This window comes from Euleptes europaea, chromosome 10, assembly GCF_029931775.1.
Source record: "Euleptes europaea isolate rEulEur1 chromosome 10, rEulEur1.hap1, whole genome shotgun sequence".
NCBI classification, from domain to species: Eukaryota; Metazoa; Chordata; class Lepidosauria; order Squamata; family Sphaerodactylidae; genus Euleptes; species Euleptes europaea.
Window position 1 is genome coordinate 20,235,111 of NC_079321.1, and position 26,266 is coordinate 20,261,376.

General features: G+C 43.3%; 2 protein-coding genes across 2 annotated transcripts; one reads left to right on the forward strand and one right to left on the reverse strand.

Annotated features, from left to right (window-relative positions):
- Positions 1-340: 340 nt before the first annotated feature.
- Positions 341-13,512, reverse strand: FAM124A (family with sequence similarity 124 member A). The gene is made up of 5 exons (XM_056856886.1): positions 13,226-13,512; positions 8,850-8,898; positions 6,996-7,004; positions 5,248-5,961; positions 341-1,126 (listed from the first exon to the last, which is right to left on the reverse strand). The coding sequence occupies exons 1-5, from the start codon at positions 13,510-13,512 to the stop codon at positions 341-343; spliced, it is 1,845 nt and encodes a 614-aa protein (XP_056712864.1).
- Positions 13,513-18,419: 4,907 nt separating this feature from the next.
- On the forward strand, positions 18,420-24,351 carry C10H13orf42 (chromosome 10 C13orf42 homolog). The gene is made up of 3 exons (XM_056856887.1): positions 18,420-18,836; positions 23,375-23,522; positions 24,107-24,351. Exons 1-3 carry the CDS (start codon positions 18,420-18,422, stop codon positions 24,349-24,351), a joined length of 810 nt encoding a protein of 269 aa, XP_056712865.1.
- The last annotated feature ends 1,915 nt before the right edge of the window (positions 24,352-26,266 follow it).

Consider the following 26,266-nt stretch of genomic DNA (forward strand, 5'->3'; position numbering starts at 1 on the left):
TGCTAATGAGGGTTTGGTATGGTAATATGGAACCATTGTATCCTGAAGTGATCTGTTAATGTATGAAATCTTGATACTTACAGGACAGTGATTAGCACATTACCTTTGATACTTTTTGCAGGACAATGATTCAGCTCAAACCCAACCCCTTTCTGATTATATATTACTCTTCCTACACACTTGACACTGAGAGACACTGTCCTTCAGTGTTACTCCTCTGAAGATGCCTGCCACAGCTGCTGGCGAAACGTCAGGAAAGAAAATACCAAGACCACGATTACACAGCCCGGATAACCTACAAGAACCAATGAACTCTGACCGTGAAAGCCTTCGACAATATTCAGATAAAGAATTCTTCTTCATTGGCTTTTCCACCACCTGTTGTCCGGCTGTCATCACAAGAAGCGAGTGTTCCTCTTGGTAAATATTTTATCTCAAAGTGAGCTCCTGAAGAAGCCGCTGAAGAGGATGTAGAAGAGCTAGAAGAGCCAGCAAAAGAGCCAAGAAGGGAGCTGGAAGGTAACGCAAAGGGGTTGTTCTTGGCTGAAATGGATCTTCCATCAGAGACAGCCTTCTTACATCTACTGACACCATGTTCTCGTGCAGGGGGCTTGGTTGTTCCTTCCAAACCATTACTGAATCCATCGGGAATGGAATAAGCAGAGACCACAGATAGGTCAGAGAAAGTGAGCTTCATCCCGGTATCTACATCTGTCTCCTGAACACCTTCCAAGTCATCAATGTTTACTCTGGTTCTTGTCCTGCGACCAGAAGAGAAAGTGCTTAACGATAAGTTTAGCTTACTACAACGAAAAGATGCAGGGCCCGGAGAAGAACTTGTTGTGGGCAAGCAAACAAGAGACTTGCTTCGCTGAAACAAATCAGAGTTGGTACAGGTACTGCCAGATTTTTGGTCACAGCTTCTCAAGTCTTGCCGGGAAACACCAAGGCACTGATGGGTGTGGGGAGACATAACAGACTCAGCCGGCCTTGAAAGACTGCTTGCTTTGTGAGCAGTCAGTCTGTCGCTGCGGGGAACAAAACTTAGAAGTGGAACATCGGGAAGGTTCCTTGACGGAGAAGGCCAGCAACATTTATTCAGCTTAGCATATTTCTTATACCAGGCCTGCTGTGGAAAAGAGACACAAAGGGCAGATCAGTAACAAACATATACTCTTGTGCGTAACTGCTACATACAAATTGCTGCTTCGGTTTTGGAGTCAGTAACAGAGAAAGAGGTGCCCCCAAATGCATGTTTTAATTACCTGTTTATCTGTTTAAACTAGCTGTTTTTAAGGATGAGCAGGCCGGACAGCTCGGCTTAGCCAGCTCCTGAGAGTTCGGGAGCTAAGCATGGTCAGCCACGGTCGGTATTTGGATGGGAGGCCTCCCAGAAGTCGAATCACTATGTGGAAGAAGGCAATGGCAAACCACCTCCGGCTCGTCTCTTGCCTTTCATGCCCCATGAGTCAGTTGTGACTCAACAAGCATGTTTGGTGTTTTTATTATTTTAAGACATTATTTTTGTACTGTAGACACTCTTCCCACCCACCTTGACTGTGTTGGGAAGAAGGCAGGGTATAGAAAATACCCTAAATAAATAAAATGTAAAAATGATTGGAGGTGGAGGGGAGACTTCAATTGTCTGACCATTAACTGTCCAAAGAGAGGATAACATAAGTGAGGTTTTTGGTGGCTCTGAAGAGCCAGGTGATTGAGCAGCATCAAAATGTAGAATATAATTATTAAGAATATGCCTTCAAAAGAACCAAATTTGAATTTTGGTAGAAGTGGGCAAACATCCTAGGCTTTTAGGGATGGTGGGGTGTGGAAAGATAGGCTTATTTATCCATTGGTATATTAGGAAAAATTACATAGAAGTTAAGACCAAGATTGAGGTTACCTAGTTTAATCTTTTTGTACTTATTTATTTAATTCATTTATATCCTGTATTTCTCCCCAATGGGGACCCAAAGCAGCTTATTCTCCTCGCCTCCATTTTATCCTCACAACAACCCTGTGAGGTAGGTGAGGCTGAGAGAGTGTGACTGGCCTGCGGTGACTTGAGATTACCACTACATAGCCAGGGAGGCAATTTTTTCCCTTGTGACTCTGTTTCTACGATTTTTTAACTCACATTGAAGAAATCAGAATTTACCTTAGTTTTCTTCAAGGGATTAACAATAAAGACACACTACTAAACCCCTGACATTCTGAAAAATCTGTGTGTTCATTACATTTTATCCCTCCCTGGAATCTGTTGGTTACGGTGCTACCTTTTAGGATATATCTATTTTTCCTCTTTGGACCACTCTCATATTCATGGGGAGAGTCTTCAAGTTGACTTCAGCTCAAAACTAACACGCGGGAAGCTGCAGCTTTTTCTTAGGCCTCATTTATATTGGGCGGGGGGAGTTGGACGGGGCCATTAGCACTGTCGGACAGAGAGCTGCTTGTTCGTGTCTCAGAAACAAAGAGCGACAGCAGTGCGGTCAGACTGAGCTCTGCTGCTGGACACAACAAAAGCTCTGTGTACAAACTGATACAACACTTGCCTCAGCGAGGTCACAAAAGAACAGTTTCCACCCTTGAACTGAGCTACCCAGCTGCCCGATATCGTACCAACTCTTTCCCACTACGCTGTTGCTTAGACTGGCACATCATTGAACAACGGCATCGTTCTCAAGGGATAAAACTATCCTCAAAATGACTTTATGATACTGTAATATCGCACCAATTGCAATGTTATGTTGCACCAATTTTCCAACGTGAATGGACATATCTAAGGAAGTGAGCCGTGACTCATGGAAGCTTATATTGAAATAAATATTGAAAGCTCATACCCTGCAAGAAATTATGTTAGTCTTTAAGGTGCTACTGGACTCTTCCTCTTTTCTATTGAAATAAATGTTAGACTTTAAGATGCTACTGGACTTCTTTTTTTTTTCCCCCAATGTGAATTGATCTGTTCCCACAAAATACACAGAGTAAAATCATGCTAATTATTATCCATCCAGTGGAAACCAGTTCCTTCTTTCCCTTGATGATAATAACTGTGCACCATCAAGTCACAAACCCACTCATGGCAACCCCAGGGATATGGGGTTTTCAGTGCAAGAAATGAGCAGAGGTGGTTTGCTATTGCCTTCCTCTGCATTGCAACCCATCTTCCTTGGTGGTCTCCCATCCAAGTACTAACCAGGGCTGACCCTGCTTAGATTCCAAGATCTGACGAGATATGAATATGGGGAGGGGGAGAGAAATCAGAGGGCGAGGGGAAGCCTTTGCTCCTCTCAAGCCCTGAACTGGAAAAACCTGTTGTGAAATATTTTCTCTTTCAGAATTATGAGTGAAACGTATTTGTTATTTATAGTACACATTTCTCACTGAGACTCAAGTAGAATACACGATGTAAATTGAGGCAATCAGTAGGATTAGACATCTAATAAGAAATGCAATAGGACTAGACTTGCAGGAATTTGAAATGGAGGTGTCATCTGAACAAAGCGTGTTAAATGTGACGTGTTACACAATGCAGAACAGGTTATTGCATAAGTAGAAACACAATGCTTTTTAAAATCAGTGGTTTTCAATTGTTTTAGCCAGTTCATACCAGTGTAAATCTAGATCCAAATTTCAGAAGTAGTGATACCATTGCATTTGGCCATCATATTGCTAAACAAACTACTCTGTTCAGACTAGACATTGGAAAAACACTTCTCAAACACTGCAAGAGACAGATCTTCTTCTAGCATTTTGTCCAAATTTTATGTCTCCAATGTGAAAACCTGTATTGCTGTCTGCTTGTTGCTTTTCCCAGGGAGCTTTAGGTTGCTAAATGTTTTACACCATTTTTATGTTCTGAGTGTTTTTAGTTTTTTTTTACTGGTTTGTTAATTTTAACAGAATTATTATTTTACTGTTTTGTTCTTACTTTGTAAGCTGCTCTGAGCAGGTCTGTGAGTAGCATATAAATGTTCTAAATCAGTAACAGAGAAAGTCACAACAAAGGAACAGTCAACAGCCGCTTGGCCAATAAGAACCTAAACTTTGGGGCCTAAACTCTCCAATACATACCATCTGAAGCAGCCAGCTTCTCTTTCTTTCAAAGTAGGATCAGTTCTGGGCCACAGCAACTCATGAGAAAGGTTTGCATAAAGCAAAAGCAATATAACGGTGAAATACTTTCAAGTCTGTCCTGTTTGCAAATTAGGGTCACAGTTAATTATGTCAAGAACCAGATTTGTCCACTGGGAAGTTATTTTCTCACCCTTGCTTTCCCTAAGCTTCCCGAGAACTGCATTTACAAAATGGGTTACCAGCTAGCCAGTAATCCGAATGGATGGCAGGTATTCTGATCCCTGCTCAAGAAGATCAAAAAATAAACTCTGGATGCCATCAGTACAATCACTGAACTAGATTCAAATCCCTGAGATGAATAACACTTAATAGTAATAGTCTCAGAGATTGGAGAGCTACAAATGAGTTGCGTGGGAGTAATGAAGAACACACTTTCTAACAGTGCCATCCTAAGCAGAGTTATACCATTCTAAGACCATTGACTTTTATGGACTTAGAAGGCTGCAACTGTGCCGAGGACAGCAGTATTAATAGTTCAGGGTTGCAAACAGGCTGAGCGAAAAAGCAGGCTGTGATATTGTCACTAGTTTAATCCTGGTATAGAATTGCAGCTTGTAGGGAATGAACACAGTTCACCTGGGCAATTGCAGGAACCCTGAGTTTGTTTCACGCTAGGAATCCCATTTTGTGTTCTTTGCAAAGAGGGAGGCAGGGAGAGGTCCACATAACCCCGATAGCAATCCATGCACACCTCAGCAGAACTGGAGCCGTTTTGAGTGTCCGCCATTTTGTTTTGGCGGGAACGGCTTCTTTCAATCGAAAAAACAAGAAAGAAACCAAAAACAGAGGAAAGATTCTTAAAAGGGAGGAAAGAAAGGTTAGATTACAGGTAGAATATAGAAAAATTGAGAGAAAGTACAGGGTAAGTTTCCCATGAAAGACTTAAGATAGCAGCGAGCTACAGGGAAGCTGCTCTCCCTTTGCCAGGCAGAAAACGAACTGAGAAGGGGGGGTCAATTCCCTCAGGAGAAAGGAAGTTGAAGACCTTGTTCCTGCCTCCCTGAGCAAGTGATGGAAATCACCCACTCTGAAGAAGCCCTCCTCCTCAGAGCGAGAACTGGAGCTTGTTGTGATGCCTCAGTGCATCCTAGAGATGTCCCCACATACCTGGAGAAGGATCTTATTCCCATCAGGATCTTCAGTTTGCCATCTGCCTTCACTGATTGGACTGCAGGGATTGGGCAAGAGTGGTACAAGGTGCCCGACGTCTTTCACTCGGAACTCCAGCACAGCCGAATCCGTGGGCCATGGGATGCGGCCCCTTGGGAGTCTCTTCAAGGAAAACTGAATGTCTATGTCCACGTTAGAATAAATTAGAAATATGCAAAAGTCTGCCCTTTTCTGACAAACCTGTCTTCTCAATATTAATTCGTACAGCTTCATAATGTCATCAAAGTTTTCATACCTGCAGTAGACAGTAAAACGTATGATTTCTTTCCCATAATGCACTGGTCGGATAGCCCACAAAGGAGTCCCTTGAGCCAAGGTGAAAAAGTCTTGGCTGCCTGGCATGTAAGGGAGGAAATTGCCACATACTTGTTCTGTGTGGTGGTAACGCCAAGGCGGCCTTTGAAAGGACTTGTGGAGCTGGACTATCGGCTCTTCATTTTCCTCTTCTTGAAGAAAGAGAATTACCGCGAGGGCCGGCTGACAATCGACAGCCTTATCAGATTTCCTAGGCTTCCTTGTCATCTGCCTCTCTGAGACCCGGAAGAGCTGGAGATCTGGGTGGATCCACGCCAATAGATTATCAATAGCTTGCTGGAGAGCACTGGATTCTCCCGGATCTGCAATTATGTGCGCGCTAACAAGAAAAGGATCCTGTACGTTCCACACAGAAAGCTCACCTGAATGGAGAAGGGGAAGAAACAGACTTTGAAAAAAAATCACGTGTTTTTGGAATGGCATTCAGTTACAGAGAGAAATCAAACATTCCTGGGGTAAAAATGAACTGTGTACCGAGACATCATTTTCAAAAATGTGGGTCTGACAGGAAATGCTCAATCCGTTTTTACCCCGGGGCTCACAGGAAAAGAGAACTGGCCATGAACACACAATGAGGGGAAAAACAGATATGAAGGCAAACATCTCAGGCAGAATAGTCGCTAGGAGCTGCTGCATCCATAATTTTGTTTTTTTTAACTCAACCAAAATAGGGGGAAATCTGTGGCCTGTACTGAAAGGGCCTGGTATAAGAAAAGCACTGACACACTTATTGTGGTCCTTTCCTTTGCGCTTCCCTTGCCAACGTTTACAGGCATTCTACTACATAAAAATGGGAGTGGGGGGGAGACATGTGAACTGGATATGAAGAAGAGAGTGGCGAAATAGAAAAGCCAAGACTTGATTTAGACAGAAATTAATGGTTCTGTGAGAGTGAAAGACGCTTTTGATTGCAGCTTGGTTTTAACAAAAGGAGCGGGAGAATAACCACAGCCACTTTCCATGCCAGTTCACCAAACTCACCAAAGCAAAAGAAAAGCAAAAAGAAAAAATCTGCATATGGATCAGGCTTCCTGGATTGAGGGTCAATCCTTCAGAAAACGCTACATGACTGAAGTATCTTTTTCAAAGCCACACCACAGTTCCTACAAACCTCTTCTATGCCTCTCCTGAAGTCTATTCTGTATTAGAAAAAGCAGCTTTTAAATAGGCAACTGCCTATGCACAGAAAATTCAAAGTAGTAGCCCTGGATACTCCCAAAGCCAAGCCAGAGAGATTACCGCCACACAGGGAACAAGCATGCAATCTACGGAAGATTGTGCAAACTTTCACAACCAGCAGTTTAGGAATTATTTTGAGTGCTAAAGTTCCACAAACCAGTCCTATCCACTTAAAAAAAAATACTTTTAACAGGAACATCCTGGGGTGGGAGGGAGAGAACGCTTACAAGCAATAAAAGGCAAGACAGATTCTCACCGTGCCATCCTGCACAGAGGTGATTTTCCACACGGGGAGGGGCTTCTATGGTTTCCTCATTGCTGGTGCCACTGTGGATACAGCACAGCAGCAAGGGGGCTTCTACCTGACAAGTTTCCCTGCAAGTTCCCTGCCGTGGTCTCCTAGCAGCGGCCACCCCTTCTCTTGGGCCACCAGAGTTTTTGCAATTTAAAAAAAAAATCAGCGCTAGAATATTGTCATATCAGTATACCATTGTAACAGGTGTTGTGGATGCTCTGAATTCTCACCTTTCATATAAAAAGGCAAGTCTTTAGCCCTTGCATTTAAAAAGTTATGCCTTTCCCCCTTATATCTCCTCAAGGAAAAGGGCCAGAGACTTATTTTTTAAAAATGAAAGCTGAGAACTCAGCACAGGGAGAAAATAAACACATGAGATTCTTGCCTGCCCCTATGAATCCTTTGCCCATCTGCTGGAAACAGATGCAGTCCAAAACACTGTGGTACAAAACACTAACACATCGCCTCAGTAACGTGTTTTAGCCATTGTCTTTTGTGCCAGTTTAGTTCACTCTGTGAACTGACATTCTTCCCACTTGATGTAAATAAAGCTAGGCAAACCTTGTGCCCTCAACAACCAGCCCTTTCAGATAATAGCCCTTGTGATATACTGCAGTGGTCTTCAGCCCTTCAAGACTGGGAGACCCTTCTTTAAACCTTCCGCAGCAGCCAGAGACCTACCGAACTTCATGCATGTAACAGGAAGAAGGAGGGTCCCAGAGATCTCACTAGCGTCAAGGTCAGGGCCATGGGCAACATACCAAAATAGTCAAGGATAGGATACACAAGCCTGCAAACATGTAATCCATATAACCTGCTTGCTAAAATTGATAAGATGTTATACATAAGATTATGATGGTAGGAAAATCTCATAGTAAGACAACAGACAGGTTAAACATATGTAACCTATATTAAACAATAAGCATTAAAGGTTATTAGTACAATATAGATGATTAATATAATTGCATCATATAACAAGAAGTCTTATCTATTTTAATGTAGAATGAAATGTAAGTTGAACAGCAAGACCTATTTGGAGTAAATAAGAAGGTTCCATAATAGATGGTAGAAACAAAATTATGAGAAGATGGTCAATTTAGGCGAGGCACATTTGATAATATGTTATGTGTAATGTAGGTAGGACATATGTTATGTATGTTAACTTTGAATCTGTATGTTATGTTATGTTTTTTTTTCTTTTTGTAATTGAAAGTTTAAAATTAATTTACAAAAAAAGAATAGGATACACAAGCCAAGCACCAGGAAGTGTGCCATGAGGAATAAACCAACAGTCCAAGAGCTATGAGGGAATCTTCTCTACCATTTCAGGGGGAATCAAACCGGTTTACAATCACCTTCCCTTCCCCACCCCACAACAGACATCCTGTACGGTAGGTGGGGCTGAGAAAGCTGTGACTAGCCCAAGGCCACCCAGCTGGCCTTGTGTGTAGGAGTGGGGAAACCAACTCAGTTCACCAGATTAGCCTCCGCAGCTCATGTGGAGGAGTGGGGAATCAAACCTGGTTCTCCAGATTAGAGTCCACCACTACAAACCACCGCTCTTAACCACTACACCACACTGGTTCTCCACGCTGACTGCTCCCACTTGGCACCACCAGGAATCAACTGGACTTGGAACTGGCTGGCAAATTCATGCATCCCTCACTCCGTCCTTCCTTCAAAACACTTCTTCCTAAAATATCCCATGTGCACCTTTGATATTAAGCAGACAATAACAGGACAAAAAAACAAGACAACTATACTCACTGCTAGAAGAGGACACGTGGCTGTATTCCGACCTGCAATACAAAAGAGGAAGTTCAGCAGAGCTGTTCTTCAAAAATGATTTGTGAGGATTAGGAAAGGTAGTGGTAGTTACAAGACTGCCAACACCATCCTCTAAGGAACCTGAGAGACTCACAGGTACTTCAGTTATCCGTAGGGTTGCCAGGTTCCCCCTGGCCACTGGTGGGGGATGGGGGGTAGGGTTGCCAGCTCCAGATTGGGAATCTCCTTGGGATTTGGGGATGGAGCCTGAGGAGGACGGGGACCTTAGTGGGGTACAATGCCATAGAGTCCAACCTCCAAAACATCCATTGTCTGCATGGGAACTGATCTCTGTAATCTGCAGATGAGCTGTAATTCCAGGGGATCCCCAGGTCCCACCTAGAGGCTGGCATCCCTAGTTATCCACTCCACACTTTCCTTGTTATCAGCATGTGAAATTCAGGAGACACTTCCAAGTACAGTGTTCTCCCTTTCCACCCAGTTTTGTCTAGCAGCCTTTGAAGAAGGGCCTCAGCTGGCAAAACTGGTTAGAGGTAGAGGAAGGGAACTGAGGAAGATCTTGCTGGCTTGCTGAGGACCATGATTTCCCCCCTCCCCTTTCTGCAAGTATTTAACCTGGGCAGGGCCAAAGACACAAACTGTTGGCTCTCCGCTTGGGGCTCACAGCCTGGGACCTGCGACAATCAGCTTGCTGGACCCAGCACAGCCAAGACGGGTTTTTGCTTGTGCATTAACTTCAGTGATTCGGACTTTTTCCTTTTTGTAAGGTGCTTTGGGTCTCTTCCAGTTAGAAAAGTGACCTAAAATTGCTTAAATGACAAAATAAATCTCTTGCTTCATGATGTTCCTGTTCCGCTTTTTGGGTTTGTTGTTGTTGCTTTTAAATCAGGAAGCTGGAAAGTTTTGCCTCCCCTTTGCAAAGCAGGCAGGCTGCCTATTGTAGGGACAGGGAGAATGGACTGGCCTGTAAGTCTTAGGGCGGCTCCCCCAGGGTCAAAGGCAGCTTTCCCCCACCTTACAGACTTTGCCACTCTCTCCCAAGGCACCAGGCTTGTAAGAGGAGGACCACAAACAACACTGAAACTTCTGTCTACCAGAGGTTGCAAGCCAGAAATTTGCCAACTCCCACTATCAGGTTAATGCAGAATCAGACGAAGGGATCGGGTAAGGCCCCCCACTGCTTGTACAGAATGAGAGCCTTCCCCAAGCCATCTGTGTGACAGTGCACAGAACTGCCAATCAAAGATGATGCTATGCAAGGCCAACCTGGGCTAAGTATTCTGTTTGCATGGCATACCTATCAGACAATGATCTACTGAGGTCACTTTCTCCCCTGCTGACTCTCTCCTCTGCGTCACGGCCCCTGGAAAAATGGAAAGGTAAAGAAGAGGCCAGGAGCATGGAAACTGAAAGCAGAGAGAGGCTGCAAAAAGTATGGCTGTGAGGGTTGGGTACCGAAAGTTTGAGATAAAGTCATTTGGCTTATTTGCCTTTCTGAGGTTAATAGGACAGGGCATGTTTGTCCTGGATTTTGATTAGTTCAATTCCAAATGCTCATCCCTCTGATGCAGGATCACGCTTCAACACTCACAGGGCTTCCAACAGAGGGTGAAGGGTTTCCACCTGCCAACTTATGCACCCTTGAAATGCCATGCATATATGTTGGTATTTCTTCCTGAATCTAGACTGTTCAGAAACCGTTTACTAGAGTAGTGAAAAATATCCATTCTGTAAAAGCTTCATTATTCAGAGGGTGGTTCTGCTTCTGTGCTGTGCACAGGTACCAGCTCTTTTCCTCTGACTTCCAGGCCAATTTTCACACAGGTTATTTGCCCTGGGTTCAATGCAGTTGCAAAGTGGGTTTCTTTTTTCTGCTTCCCCACAGCACTGTGGCGCATTCATGCACCTCCCAGGGTTTCCCTGGCTTTTCTCCAAACTTTCTTAAACCTGCTTTGCTCCAAAATTTTGCAAAAGATTGCAGTAAAAACTGGATGGCTACTGTGTGAGTAGGAAAATCAGGATTCTCCACCCACATGGCAGCCATTTTCTCTGACACAGTCCCATTTTCATGTTACAATCAATGCACATACACCTGAATGTATGACTGAAACCACACCCTTGGCTGGGTACTAGTGCCCAGTTTCCTTTAGGAAGGGAACACACATTGGCTTTTGCTTACAAACAGATGTACATGCGTTCGCTGCAATGTGTGAACAGGACTTAAATGGAGTACCGATGTGCTATTTTGGTTTCTGAAATCATCAAGAACAACCTTCCTTTCCTAGAATAGATCAAAATGAAAAACATTGGCCAGTTATTTATATATACAAAATGTATAGCCCAATGTGTAATTTCACACACAGGGCCAGCGTAGTGTAGTAGTTACTGTGTCAGACTAGGAAATAAGAGACCTAACGTTCAAACCCTCGCTCCAACACAAAGTTTGGTCGGGCCAATCTCTCAGTCTCTCACTCTTGGAAGGGAGGGATATGCAGTACATATTATGTGATCTGAGGCCGGAGCCAATGCAGCCCTACACGCACATACTTTGCCAATGCAATCCTCCTGCCACAAGAAAAAAAGGGGGATGAACAGATCACACGGGTGGGACATGTGCACAAATGCAGCTAAATGTGCACCATGTTCCACAGGCATGGGTTAGGAAACAATACTTATCATTTATTCAAATTACATGAGTCAGCTGGGCTGCAACGGCCACCTCCCACCTCCCATCTGTTTAATGTGGCTTCCTCGTCCTCACACCTATGCATTTTTTTTTTTTTGGCTTAGGTTCCTCCACAGAAGTTCAGGCTCTTTTTGCCCTCCCCACTCGGCCCCAGTCCATCTGCACTCCCCACTGTTCACAAGATGGAACCCACTCCCTCCAAAGCACATACCATGACCTGAGGAATTCCTCAGTGGGTTTTAAAGATAAGGTCTAAATATGTGGGGAAAGAACCATATCCCACATGGGGGAGGGGGAATGACGTGCAGCACAAGCAGAAGCAGTGGTTAGAGCGCCAGGCTAAAATCTGGCAGACCCAGGCTGAAATCCCCACAGCCAAGGAAGCTTGTTGGGTGACCTTGGGCCGGTGACACACTCTCAGTCTAGCTTACTTCACAGGGTTGTTGTTATGAGGATCAAATGGAAAGGACAAGAATAACCTAAGGTGATTTTGGTCCTCATTGGGGAGAAAAGCAGTGTATAAATAAAGTAAGTAAATAAATAAATGCATTCTCTTCATCAAGCAATCTGTAGAACACTCTTGAAATAGGCTTCTGTGCTGCTGGGCTGTTTTACATGTTGTTCAGCAATAAGATAATAGTTTCAAACATCAGCACAGTGGCATTTTGGTCATTTCCAACAGGACTCAGAAAGTGAAAGCCGGTTTTAGGTACAATCTGAGATTCCAGTACAGGAAAAGTCATAACTGGATTCAAGACACTTAATTAAGAACATAAGAAAGGCCCTGCTGGATCAGATCCAGGCCCATCAAGTCCAGCAGTCTGTTCACACAGTGGCCAAACAGGTGCCTCTAGGAAGCCCCCAAACAAGATGACTGCAGCAGCACCATCCTGCCTGTGCTCCACAGCACCTAATATAATAGGCATGCTCCTCTGATCCTGGAGAGAATAGGTATGCATCATGACTAGCATTCATTTTGACTAGTAGCCATGGATACCCCTCTCCTCCATGAACATGCCCACTCCCCTCTTCAAGCCTTCCAAGTTGGCAGCCATCCCCACAACCTGGGGCAGGGAGTTCCACAGTTTAACCACAGCCCTCAAATTGCAAGACCTGAGCAAGGCTGCCAAAGGACGTTTTGGAGGACTTTCATTCATAGGGTCGCCAGGAGTCGGGAGCGACTTGATGGCACTTAACACACACACAGCTTGAGCGAACATCATGGGCTTCAATCCTAATTATTTATAAAAGAGCCTGAAACATAAAAGGGAGTAAAAAGGACTCTGGCTAGGAAAAGTGGAGGGCCGCAGGAAAAGAGGAAGACCCAACAAGAGATGGCTCGGCTCAATAAAGGAAGCCTCAGCCTTCCATTTGCAAGACCTGAGCAAGGCTGTCAAAGACACAGGACGTTTTGGAGGGCTTTCATTCATAGGGTCGCCAGGAGTCGGAAGCGACTTGACGGCACTTAACACACACACACACACACACACACAACCCAACTTAGATTTGCTGCTTTCTAGACGCCACTCCAAACCCTACAAGCTCATCAAGAAGCCTGATCTGGAAAAGAGGGCTTAAAGGCTGGCTGAAGGCCAGGACCTGCGCGCTGGGAATGGACGGGACCCTGCTCGCCACCAGCCAGGAGGACTCACCCGCCCGTCTCGGCCCCGGAGTCCTCGCGGCGCATGGCTGGGCTGCACCCCGGGGCTCCGTGTGCCGCCGGCGGGAGGGGAGCCGCGCCTCCGGCCAGCCTTTCGGCCCCTGCTGCGGTCAGTGCCTTCCGCATCTGGCGTCCACGAGGGTTCCTGGGGCGGAGCGGGGGGTGGGGGGCGCTTGCCGGAGGGGCGCCGCCTCCCTTGCCGTCTTCGCCTCCTGCAAACTGGAGCGCGCTTTGGGGGCGAAAGCGCACGGCCGCTCCATCCTCGGAGGCTTTACGCATCAGCTCAACAAGTCAAAAAGGGCAAGAGTCCAGTAGCACCTTAAAGACTAACCAAAATATTTTCTGGTAGGGTATGAGCTGCGGCTCACGAAAGAAGCCATTGAAATTCATAAACATCAGCACAACTTTAACAGAAAAGAGGAGAGTTTAAGAATGAATAAGGCTTGGCTTCCTGCCCTGAAAAACCTCCAGACAAAGACAACATTCAACAATAGCCATACAGATTAGCTTTGGATTACACACATTAACAGATCACTTCAGGATACAATGGTTCCATATTAACATACCATACCCTCATTAGCACATTATCTTGATACTTACAGGACAATACTTTTGCAGGACAATACTCAGCTCAAACCCAACCCCTTTCTGACTATATATTACTCTTCCTACACCCTTGACACTGAGAGACACTGTCCTTCAGTGTTACTCCTCTGAAGATGCCTGCCACAGTTGCTGGCGAAACGTCAGGAAAGAAAATTCCAAGACCACGGTTACACAGCCCGGATAACCTACAAGAACCAATGAACTCTGACCGTGAAAGCCTTCGACAATATTTTGGTTAGTCTTTAAGGTGTTACTGGACTCTTGCCCTTTTTGGCTACTGCAAACAGACTAACACGGCTACCCACTGTGAATTAAGCTCAACAAGCTATAGCTTAGGGCCCCACTCTCTTGGGGGGGGGGGGCAAAAAAAATTTAAAGTGAAAAAAAACTGGATGTACATTGTGTTTCTTTTTTTTTAATAAATTTTTTATTATTTTCTCATGTATTACAACTAAATCATTTCCCATCATATCAATCTTATAAGTATGAACAAAGTAAAAACAAAAACAATTATCTGTTACAAAGAAAAAGACTTCCCCTTCACTCTATTCTGTCTAGCCTTTAATTTGTATATACTTTTGCCGACCTGTAATCCTCATTTGTAAATTTACATTATTTATATTTATCTTATTTTATCAAATCTTATTTTATCATATAATATTCTAAAATATCTATAATAAGAAATTCAAATCTGGGATTATATCAAGGAATATCCTTTAAATTGACCTGTTAAAAAAGAATCTTCACAGTAAATTCTCCACGCCTCCAACTCCCGTGCACTGTGTTTCTAAAGGAACTTTTGTTTTTGCCAAATGGCAATGTGTTTGAATTATTAATTCTGAAGAAGTGAGCTGTGGCTCACGAAAGCTCATACCCTGCCGGAAAATATTTTTGTTAGTCTTTAAGGTGCTACTGGACTCTTGCTCTTTTCTACTTTTGCGTTATTAAGTTTGTTATGAATAAAAATTCATTTTAAGCTAGAGCTTAATAATTATTTCACTATTAATATACTTCTTCTTCATTGTATTTCAGTTCAACCACTGCTTTGATGAAATACATATTTTGTGATGTGCAAATGGCTTTAGATACCTATTAGGTCCATAAATTACCATATAGCATCTTTTCAACACAAAAAACAGCGACAATTTGTTGTTGACAAAGGACAGCTGGACATATAAAGGGCCCCATTACCTTCAATAGCTTAGGGCCGCATCAAACCTAAATCCGGCCCTGCATTCCTTTAATCCCTGTTTTAGCCAGGATTCGACGCGCATTAGGCAAAACGCATGCGTTCGATCCTGGCTGGATCCTGGCCGAAACAGGGATTAAAGGAGGATAAAGTGACCATGCGTTTTCACCCTTTTAAAAAAACATAAAAACGCACCGAGTTAAAAACGCTCTCGGTGAAATCGGTACTCGCTCCGAAGTAGCCTCATGGTTGTGGAGCACTTTGGGATGGTGCTTTACACCTGTTGCTGTGCAGAGGAAGGCACTGGCAAACCACCTCTGTTAGTCTCTTGCCATGAAAACCCCAAAAAGGGGTCGCCATAAGTCGGCTGCGACTTGACAGCACTTTACACACACACACAAGTATAAATGGACATGTTTATCTCTCACAAAACATCTCCCCCCCCCCCGCAGCTAGAATTCAACAGAAAGGGAAATCCTCTCCAGTTAGTAGGGTTGCCAACCTCCAGGTACTAGCTGGAGATCTCCTGCTATTACAACTGATCTCCAGCCAATAGAGATCACTTCACCTGGAGAATATGGCCTCTTTGGCAATTGGACTCTATGGCATTGAAGTCCCTCCCCTTTCCAAACCTTGCCTTCCTCAGGCTCCGCCACAAAAACCTCCCGCCAGTTGCAAAGAAGGACTTGGCAACCCTACCTAGGAAAGAAGTCGAAATTCATATGCCAATCCACAGCCGCAAAGGCACGAATTCTAATTGCAGCTGAAACCCGCGTGCTTTCTCCTCTCTGATAATGGCAGGGAGACTCTTTTGGGTGAGGGGACAATCCCTAAGGATTTCAGCCCATTTGGGTGGAAACATTTGTGGGTGGAAATGTGTCTCTTGTTGACACTACTGGAAGCCAAGAAGAAAATAAATAATCCAGATAGATGGACTGACTGTAATAAGGGAAAGTAATAAAATATTCAAGAACAAAATCACCCAAATGAAATTGCTGTCTTCAGCTCTGAACAAGCCCAAAATGATAACACGTCTGTATTCTCCAGCTGTTGTTTGTTTGTTTGTGTGTGCTTTTAAAGTCTGGTATGACTTGTTGCTTGATCAGTAGTGGATCTAAAGATACATAACTGTCTCCAGACATAGTAAAGCTATGAAGACAATCCAAATGTCACAAAAACATATTAAGGTACACCTTTTTTAATAACCATGTCAGATTTGAGCCTTCAGATGAATGAACATGATGTAATAGGCATGTTTTCAAAGCCAGTAATCTTATATGCCATGATATATTTAGTTAGTCCATTTGATCACTTTTCTCTCCACATTTTAAAAAAGTCTTTACTTATGGGTTTAATATCTTTATGTTCACATTGCTGTTTTAAATTAGGAACCTCGACTGACCTCTTGAAATCGGCTTCTGTGCTGCTGGGCTGTTTTACATGTTGTTCAGCAATAAGATAATAGTTTCAAAACATCAGCACAGTGGCATTTTGGTCATTTCCAACAGGACTCAGAAAGTGAAAGCCGGTTTTAGGTACAATCTGAGATTCCAGTACAGGAAAAGTCATAACTGGATTCAAGACACTTAATTAAGAACATAAGAACATAAGAAAAGCCATGCTGGATCAGACCAAGGCCCATCAAGTCCAGCAGTCTGTTCACACAGTGGCCAACCAGGTGCCTCCAGGAAGCCACAAACAAGATGACTGCAGCAGCACCATCCTGCCTGTGCTCCACAGCACCTAAGAGAATAGGCATGATCCTCTGATACTAGAGAGAATTCTTTGGAAGAGGGGGCAGTTATATCTGCCAATTCCCCCCTCCCATTGCAGACCCTCACTTTACCCCTATGTTGTCCATGAGTGTCTACTGATCCCCACAGGACTAAAGTTGGAGGAAGCTCAATGGATTGCAGATGGAGAGCTACGGGACAAATTCCTGCTTCTCCCCTGCTTGTTCCCTCAGTGCATTCTCCACACACAGCCCTAGAATCAGTAAATACATGTCTATGAGCTCAGGGGATCTAGTATATTCAGTCACATAGAACAATGTAACATCTGGTCAATATTTGTGGAGGTGGGGGAGCTATCCCAGAGTAAGATGCCATGAGGATGTGGGGAAAAGACCATGTGTAAATGTTCTTTTATTCCTTACAGATTGATTTACTTGCTGTTGACGTGTTTGGCCTTTACCAACTAAGTTCAGGTCCCGTTTCGGACTGGTCAGACCAATCCCACAGTATGTTCCTCAGTGACGCCCTAAGTCCACATGGATGGCAACTTCCCTGGGCCCTTGGTCAGCATGTGCCCGCAGCAAGATACAGAGTAAGAAGATAACTGGGATCTCCATTCAGAAGATGACAGCCAAAGGCATAACTGGGTTTGTTTTCCAAACACAAATCTTAGATCGGGAGCTTTCACACATACTGAATAATGCACTTTCATTCCACGTTCAATGCACTGTAATGATCGTTTTCAAGTGGATTTTGCTGTTTCACACAGTAAAATCCAGCTGCAAAGTGGATTGAAAGTGGATTGAAAGTGCATTATTTGGCACGTATGAAAGTGTCCTTGCAAATTATCGTTAAAGTGCATTGAAAGTGGATTGAAAGTGCATTATTCAGTGTGTGTGAAAGCGCAAATTAACACAGTGGACTCTCTCGATACTGGAACAGGCAATCTTTTAAACTGAATGTGATAAAAACAAGACTTTTTGTAACCACTGTGTTCCAAAACTGGCAAATGTTTTGTAACACAGCTGCATTTGATGGCTAGCCTCCCATGCCGATGCTTTTGTGCAGAGTGTAATGTATCTGGATACCCTAGTCCACCTTACTCTTTACAATGATGTGTTATCAGATAGCTGTAACCATCTCCCTGTTGCCATGGCACAGAAAACAAAACCCCTTCAAACAGCAGTTGAACTGCTGCCTGCTTCTGTAATGTGCTTATCTAATAATGAGGTGAGAGTAGAAAATTCAGGGAATCCTGGTTGGTTGGAACCTTTTCGTTTAGTCTATTATGAATTACTCATATTAATCTATCTCTCTGTAGCTCTTAACAAGATTTTGTTTTCTACCGTCTTTATTTCTAAAGGTTCAGTACCATGGTCAGCACAGACTTCGGCAATTGGTGCAACCACAAGATCAACTGATGCCAGCATATTAAGGAAAGATATATCTAAGGAAATTTTTGTATGATTTTTTAAATCATTGACAATGGCTTCAAATAAATGATTACCAGAAGACCGAATCAACAGTAAACTGGATTACAATTAGAAAGTATAAAACTAGACTTCCCTCTAAAGGCAAAAGCTGTGAATGTAAACTGACAAACGGAAGTCTAAGTAAGGATGAAGGACAGATGGACCAGGTGAAGAAGAACCTTCACTATGATCAGAAAGATACACTCAATATTTCACCCCAGTTCCCGCAGGAGGAGCCTGATCGATAGAATTCCAGTTTATGAGGGCTCTGAAGTCCGGTTGATCCGTAGCACCTCTATGTACGTTCTTGGAGGTGAGGATCAGGAATTTACTGAACCCTTGAAAAAATCCAAAAGCACCACCAGCATAGACTCAGCTGCCTGCATCCATCTCAAGGAGGAAGAAAGAGCATGGATGTACTCCAAGACCCAAGACTGCTTGCAGTACTTACAAGACTTATTAGCCTTGAGGAAAAAATACATTGAAAGCATCAAAGATTTGAAATCCATGGACAAAGCCCGTGAGATTTCCCCAATATCTACAAAATCTTCCAAGACAGGAAAAAAGCCACAAACCCCAGTTCCGCCCACACCATCTTCCAAGGTAGGGAACCGTTGCATCCTGTAAATGAGAGAAAACTTCCTGTAGAGGGGCTTAATAATTCTGTGTATTAAATGAAAAGCAAACTATAAAAGTCAGCAGATATGGTTTTTGATTGAAGGTTCTCTGTGTCCATTCCCCATTGGCACTCTTCCAATTCCATTGAAGTCAATGGGCTTCGAAGGGAGTAACTGCTTAGGACACTACACTGTTTCATGCAACCTGCATATTCTGACAGATAAATTACCACTGTGGTAGCACGGATTCTTCCTTTCTATGCCGCGTTTCCTACCAATCTGTGCCCTGTTGTAGTATGCTGAAATTTTTTTTAAACTTCTGAGCAACTAGAATGTTAAATTGGTTCTTGTAGGTTATCTGGGCTGTGTAACCGTGGTCTTGGTATTTTCTTTCCTGACATTTCACCAGCAGCTGTGGCAGGCATCTTCAGAGGAGTAACACTGAAGGACAGTGTCTCTCAGTGTCAAGTGTGTAGGAAGAGTAATATATAGTCAGAAAGGGGTTGGGTTTGAGCTGAATCGCAGATTAGCTCTGGATTTCACACATTAACAGATCACTTCAGGATACAATGGTTCCATATTAACATACCACACCCTCATTAGCACATTATCCTGATACTTACAGGACAATGGTTAGCACATTACCTTTGTTACTTTTTGCAGGACAATGATTCAGCTCAAACCCAACCCCTTTCTGACTATATATTACTCTTCCTACACACTTGACACTGAGAGACCCTGTCCTTCAGTGTTACTCCTCTGAAGATGCCGGCCACAGCTGCTGGCGAAATGTCAGGAAAGAAAATACCAAGACCATGGTCACACAACCTGGATAACCTACAAGAACCAATGAACTCTGACCGTGAAAGCCTTCGACAATATTTAGAATGTTAAACTTTCTCAGGGGCTCAGATAAGGACTGGAAGGTCTCATTTCAAGAAACTGAAACTACATCTCTTACAGGCAACAGCTAGGGAAGTTTCAGACAGCAGGTTATGTTTAATGGAGTTTCTCATCCCCCTTGTGATAAGTTCCTGTGTTTTTAAAAACAAATTGATAGAACCATGATTTTCCAGCAAATATATGTGTTCTGTGGCCAAATGCGATAGCTCATTCATTGCTTTTTTACCATGGTAACTGCCATTAACAGATTATCCAAAACTGCTCATGATAGGATTGCCAACCTCCAGGTACTAGCTGGAGATCTCCTGCTATTACAACGGATCTCCAGCCTATAGAGATCAGTTCACCTGGAGAATATGGCCGCTTTGGCAATTGGACTCTATGGCTTTGAAGTCCCTCCCCTCCCATACCCCACTCTCCTCAGGCTCCACCCTAAAAGCCTCCTGCCAGCAGCATAGAGGGACCTGGAAACCCTAGGTCGTGAGCGTGCACAAAACATTTCTTATCTTCCCCAAAACAGCTTACAAAAATATGAATACAATTTAAATAAATTTAAACAAACAAAACACAGTGTAAAGGAAAAAAGTTTTTAAAAGATACACAAAACATCTTGGGCTTGGCTGGTATCCAGAAGCTTTTCCTGACTTGGAAACACAGTGAGGGGAAGTGTCAGCTCTTGATTTTCTGTCTATCTATCTGTTAAAGGTACAGAACTCTGGCAAGAAAAAGGGGGGCCAAACACAGATACCCCTGTGTCAGAGGTCCCTTGAAAAATAGTTTTGTGAAACTATCCAGATGGCTGAAGTAAGAATGTCAGTCAACATACCTCAGGGACATGGGGCACAAAAGGGTATAAAGAGAATTCTGGAAACCAGATATCCAAGGCCTTCTGTGGCACAGTCCAAGATTGTTTTGATCAAATTCAGTTCCCTTGAGGCCTATCTAGCCTTTTATCGCTTCTAGAGCTAGGCGCCTTGTGGTACTGTCCTCAAAACAGCACATTCTCTGGAGATGGTGATGGCTAAAAACAGAATGGATACTTGAAGGAACTACAGCTAAGTCACAATTTGGCCAGATTCCCCTCACAAGGGAGAACGAGAGGTTGTACATTCATCTCATTTCATCCCTTGAGGTCTGCAAAAACAGCAACTGATGTGTTTGCCTCTAGGCAGCTGAACGGAACAACTAGAGTACATGATAAGAATCTAAACATGGCCGATGGACATGCAGCGGAGCCAATAATATGTAGAATTTTGCAAAGGCAGCCATTGAAGACCAAGAGAACATGGACAAGAAATGCACATATCCTGCACAATAAGGTTCCCTTGAGAGATATGTGGGGAGGTATTATAACTTTCCAAACTCTGGTATCCATTGTGAATATTATCCGTTGGGAGGAACACTTTCTAACCAATATCTTCAGCTTTGTAGATACTAGCTCCCCCCCCCCCCCCAATTGACAGAAGCTAGGATATAAAAAGATTCTCAAAGTCAACAATATTCAGTGTTTTGGTGTCCTGGAGTCATCTGTCCTTTTTTCTTCTCCTGTATCCTGAAGGGGGGGAAGACACTAACAGTGCAATACTGAACACACTTTCCTGGGAGAAAGCTCAACTGAACAGATCTCTTTAGGGTTCTGAGTAGACTTGCTCAGGATTGGTCTCCAACAGACCATTCTTATGCATGTCTACTCGGAAGTAAGTCCCAATATGTTTAATGGGGTTTGCTCCGAAGTAAGTGTGCTTAGGCTGCTAGCCTAAGGAAAAAATCCAGCCAGTCCCTTACTGTAACGTTTCCTTCTCCTCAATCCATTCCCTTGCTTGAGGAATTCTCCTATTTCCACCCACAAACACACACTCCATCATCACTCCCATATACAGAATGGTCCCGGGAACAAATTCAATCACCTCCTCTAATTGTTTTTATTAATCTTTAATTTTTAACTTGCCTCTTGTCCTTCAGGCCTTCGAAATGGCTTCTGAACATTTAAAGCAGTAATAAAACAATAAAACATTAAAGCCATAGGAAAAAAAATAAATTCTGAAAAGAATAATGAAAATAATTTTCAAAGTGACTAATCTGGTACCTGTAAAAAGCCATTTTTAAAATGCATCCCGAAGGTTAAACCAGCAGCAGAAGGTTCAAAGAACATTTTAGCCAAAGACTGTTGTATCTAAGGATACAGGGACATACACTTCCAACTTTGTGCTGTTTCATGGTATGAACAGAAACATTTTGTGTCTCTGAGTGTTGGACTGCTCTTTACTGCAAAGAGTGTTTATTATGTAACCATGTGAAGGGCTGTATACTTGGCACTTTTTTTCAGCGTTCCTCTATAGTGTTTGATCATTGCATTCGTCATAAGATAGTCTGTCTCATCAATCTGGCATAGACCTGGGCAATAATCTTTTCAAATTTCACAAAAATCTGATGTAAACTGGCAGAGAGATAGAAGATACTTTTCTTTTTCATTCCTAAATCTGTAAGGCTTTGTACTCTCAAACATACCTTCAATTTAACTTTTTTCTAGTTTATATAAATAATTTCGTACTGAAATAATTTCCTATCAGTTACTAAATATAGGCCTGGGCCAGGTTCAGTCGTGTGTCCTCCCCCCACCCCCCAGGAAATTAAGGAGTCTACACTTCTGCTATACAATACACTCCTAAGCAGTGTTACAACCTTCTAAACCCATTGAGGTTAGAGTCCATGGTTTTAGAAGGATAGAAGTGGGAAGCCCACAAGACTCATGGTGGGGGGATTCCATCTTCTCCTCCATTGCAGCTCCAGACCCCACCATCACCTACCTTAAGCCCACCACCGCAGCGGCCGGGCCAGGAGCCGCTCCAGGCATCCGCCACCAAGGCAGCTGGGCCAGAAGTGGATCCCTGTGGCGGTGGCCATTCCAAAATGTAAAAGAACACTTTTTTATTGGGGGGGATTCAAACCCTCCATTTTTTTAATGTCAGATTTTTTCTGCAGAAACATCTGTTTCGGGTAAGTGTGGCTCCCATCTGTGGATTTAGGTATCCGCAGATGGAGGCCACACTTGGAAATTAGGTATAAAGATAACTCTGTTTAGGAATACATTGCTCGAGAGCAATCCTAAGCAGGGCTACTCAGACGCCTACTTAGGTCTGTTCCGTGGGTCTTACTCCCAGGAAAGAGTTCTTAGGATGACTCTGTATGTCTACCTGCAGATATACTTTCTATTGCTGTTTCAGCCTCCAGTACCCTTCCTGTGCAGGGCTGGAGCGCTATATAACCATATTAAAAGCATTTGGCTACATGTGGAAATGAATTACATTGGAGGTAATGGATGTGGCAACAATACCAGTTTGGAAGCAAAAAAAAAAAAAAACTGGAAAGAGCAAGGAAAGTTCGGCAACACGCAGCCTGAGCTCTAAGTGATCCTGCCAGTGTCAGGCTGCATAAAGATTGAATTGCTCATACAGCTCAGAAGATAAAAGAACACCCTTAATTTACCATTTCTATGGTTTTTTGGGAGCATGAGTGAATTCTGAAACTTCTTAACTTCTCAACCAATTGAGGTCTTCCCTCCCCCTCAAAAAAAGAAACTTAGTTCTAATTGCACTGTTGTGTTATAATTCTGTCCCGCAGAACTCAGCAGAGAGAAAAACCTCACAGTTCGCTTCGGATGTGAGGGAGGCAATTGCCTATTTTGACTCAGTTATTGCAGAACTGGATGCAGAAAGGCAGCGGAAAATTGTTGTGAGGGATTATCGACATGCGGATGTTGATTTTGATGGTAAGTGTAAAATGACAACTGTGTGTGTGTGTGTAAAGTGCCGTCAAATTGCAGCCGACTTATGGCGACCCCTTTTTGGGGTTTTCATGGCAAGAGACTAACAGAGGTGGTTTGCCAGTGCCTTCCTCTGCACAGCAACCCTGGTATTCCTTGGTGGTCTCCCATCCAAATACTAACCAGGGCTGACCCTGCTTAGCTTCCGAGATCTGGCAAAATCGGGCTATACTATGCTGCCTTCCCTCCATAAATGACAAGTACCAGGGAGCTATTGAAAGCACCACAAACATAGACAGACAATATGTCGATTCACGTTATGCTAATATTACAAAAATAAAAATAAAATCATACTTCCTTGTTCATGTTCAAATTCTGAAACAAGACTAACAGTGTATTGATACAGGAAGAGATAAGTTGTTTATCATGTGACCTGATGATGTAAATACATTTAGAAAATCCTGTCATATAGGGCTTTATTTGTTATAATTTATTTATTTGCTTCATTTACAGCCGCTTTTCTTGCAGACTCAATAAATTAAAATTATGATGCATGGGTATTCGTTCTAACTTTGCTTACCTTTTTTCAGTTGTCACTAGCTCACGAGAACACAGCTTACATTCCAACTGGATCCTTCGCGCCCCACGGAAACAGTCCCAAGACACCGTCCACGAATCAAAGAAACCAAGCCAATCAGAAAGAAAGAACCGAGAAAGAACGGTCAGCTCCAGAAAGAAAATAGAAAGATATCCAATATATCTGCCTAAAGCTGTGGAGGGAGCATTCAATACTTTGAAATTTAAACCCAAAATGTGCCCAAAGGAACCGCTCTAGCCTGGAAGTAATACCAACCACCCAACATGGAATCCCTGTCATAAGAGGGCAGGCTACAAGATCAAAGGCTTTCTGCACAACCAGGGGTTTTTTGTATGATAAATATGAGATAGTTATTCATTTGACGCACACCACTCACAGAGCTTTACTTGTAAGTACATTTCCGTGTGGGACTATCACAGTTTCCAAGTGCAATATTTTGTAAGTTGGAAATTTTTTTACTTCCTCCCAATCCATTTCTGTTGGGCTGGCTGTACAGTATGTGGTGGTAGCACAAGGAACAGGATCTCCTGTTGGACGCTTCCTGTGATGCCATTAAAGACAGGCTGCACAAGTCCTCATCCTCACACCATTTTGTGAACTCTGTTTAAATGGTTAACATTTTTATTGTTTTTTGATGGCCAGGCACTACCTCACTGAGCAATTCACAGGCAGTAGCAATCACAAGAGTGTTTTTTTAACGGCAAACGGCAGCAGCCCATTCTGTAACCTTTTCCATTTCCCTACAGTTGTACACACATTTTAATTACATTAAAACTTCTATTTCACATTCATCAATTACATTTGCCACAATTTGAAGATGCACGCTCCCCCTTTTCTTTGTTGGAACACAGATCAAGGCACAATTAAAAAGGGAGCGGGACAAACATCGGCACATCTGTCCACACCGCCCCTTCTATGTAAACAGGGTTCAGGATGCAAAGAATTGTAAAAATTTGTTCTGTGAGCTCATAAGGGGTTCATATGTGGTATTCTTAAGGGGATTGCAAAAGTTGCTTGTGATATGGTGCAGAGAGGCTCAGATGTTCAAAACCAAAAAGGAGCAAACTGTACCAAGCCAGGGCCATCAAGGGAAGACAAAGGGCGAAAACGCACGGTCGCTTTATCCTCCTTTAATCCCTGTTTTAGCCAGGACTGAACGCACATTAGGCGAAACACATGCGTTCAATCCAGGCTGAATCCTGGCTGAAACAGGGATTAAAGGAGGATAAAGTGACCATGCGTTTTCACCCAAAGAGGACCGAATTCCATCATGGTGTCGAGGTTGGAGTGTTGGAATAGGGTCTTGGAGAACCAGGTTTGAATTCCCCAGTGTGCCATGGAAGCTTGCTGGGTGACCATGGGGCGGTCCCTCTGTCCCTGAGTAACCACCCTCTCAGGGTTGTTGTTCTGAGGATAAGGTGGAGGAGGGGAAACAATGTTGGGAGCTGCTTTCAGTCTCCACTGGGGAGAAGAAAGGGGTATAAATAATAAATAAATGAGGATCTCTGTCATCCTAAGAGCCCATGGCGTTGGGTAAGTCAGGTGATGTGGGTTCAGATAATGCTTACGTGGATGGGGTGCAGGGAGTGGGAGGAAGGAATCTTTTTGGGGCAGGGGCTGTGTTGGCTCTTAACTGAGCTAATATTTGTCCTTTTAATGAGCCTAAGCCGCTGTTTGGATCTTAAGGTTACAAAAAAAAAGGGGGGGGGGAGTTCGTGCTGAATGAGGCTGATAGCAGAAAGAGAAAAGAACAGCACGGTGGCCAGTTATGCTATTAAAGGTATATCTTTTCAACAATATTTTACACAGAATTTGTGCCAGATATCAATGAAGAATAACTAATAACAATACATGGGACATATGTTGAATATACACACAATAAACACAGTGAACAGTCAATAAGAACATTATATATCTATAGTCAATGCGGTGTTAATATTACAATACATGCTTTCAAACTCACTTTGTGCCCATAACAATTATTACAAAGGCAATATGCCAAAAAGAAGTCCACTGTTCATCGTTGCATAATTATTCGCAAGGTCCACTATGCAACATGGGATGAGTTCAATAATTGAATAGATCACCAGCAAAAAGGAACGGCCGGCTTCAAAGTCCTTTTCGGACAGTTTCTTCCTCAGTTGCAGCTAGC

What these genes read in the sequence shown, in the direction of transcription:
- FAM124A (XM_056856886.1), bottom strand. Translation starts at nt 13,512, where the DNA reads ATGCGTAAAGCCTCCGAGGATGGAGCGGCCGTGCGCTTTCGCCCCCAA. An exon ending in TCCGGGGCCGAGACGGGCGG is followed by an intron (nt 8,899 to 13,225) that starts GTGAGTCCTCCT and finishes TTTGTATTGCAG; the next exon opens with GTCGGAATACAGCCACGTGT. An exon ending in GGAATAAGATCCTTCTCCAG is followed by an intron (nt 1,127 to 5,247) that starts GTATGTGGGGAC and finishes TTTCCACAGCAG; the next exon opens with GCCTGGTATAAGAAATATGC.
- C10H13orf42 (XM_056856887.1), top strand. Translation starts at nt 18,420, where the DNA reads ATGATCAGAAAGATACACTCAATATTTCACCCCAGTTCCCGCAGGAGG. An exon ending in CGCCCACACCATCTTCCAAG is followed by an intron (nt 18,837 to 23,374) that starts GTAGGGAACCGT and finishes TCTGTCCCGCAG; the next exon opens with AACTCAGCAGAGAGAAAAAC. An exon ending in TGCGGATGTTGATTTTGATG is followed by an intron (nt 23,523 to 24,106) that starts GTAAGTGTAAAA and finishes ACCTTTTTTCAG; the next exon opens with TTGTCACTAGCTCACGAGAA.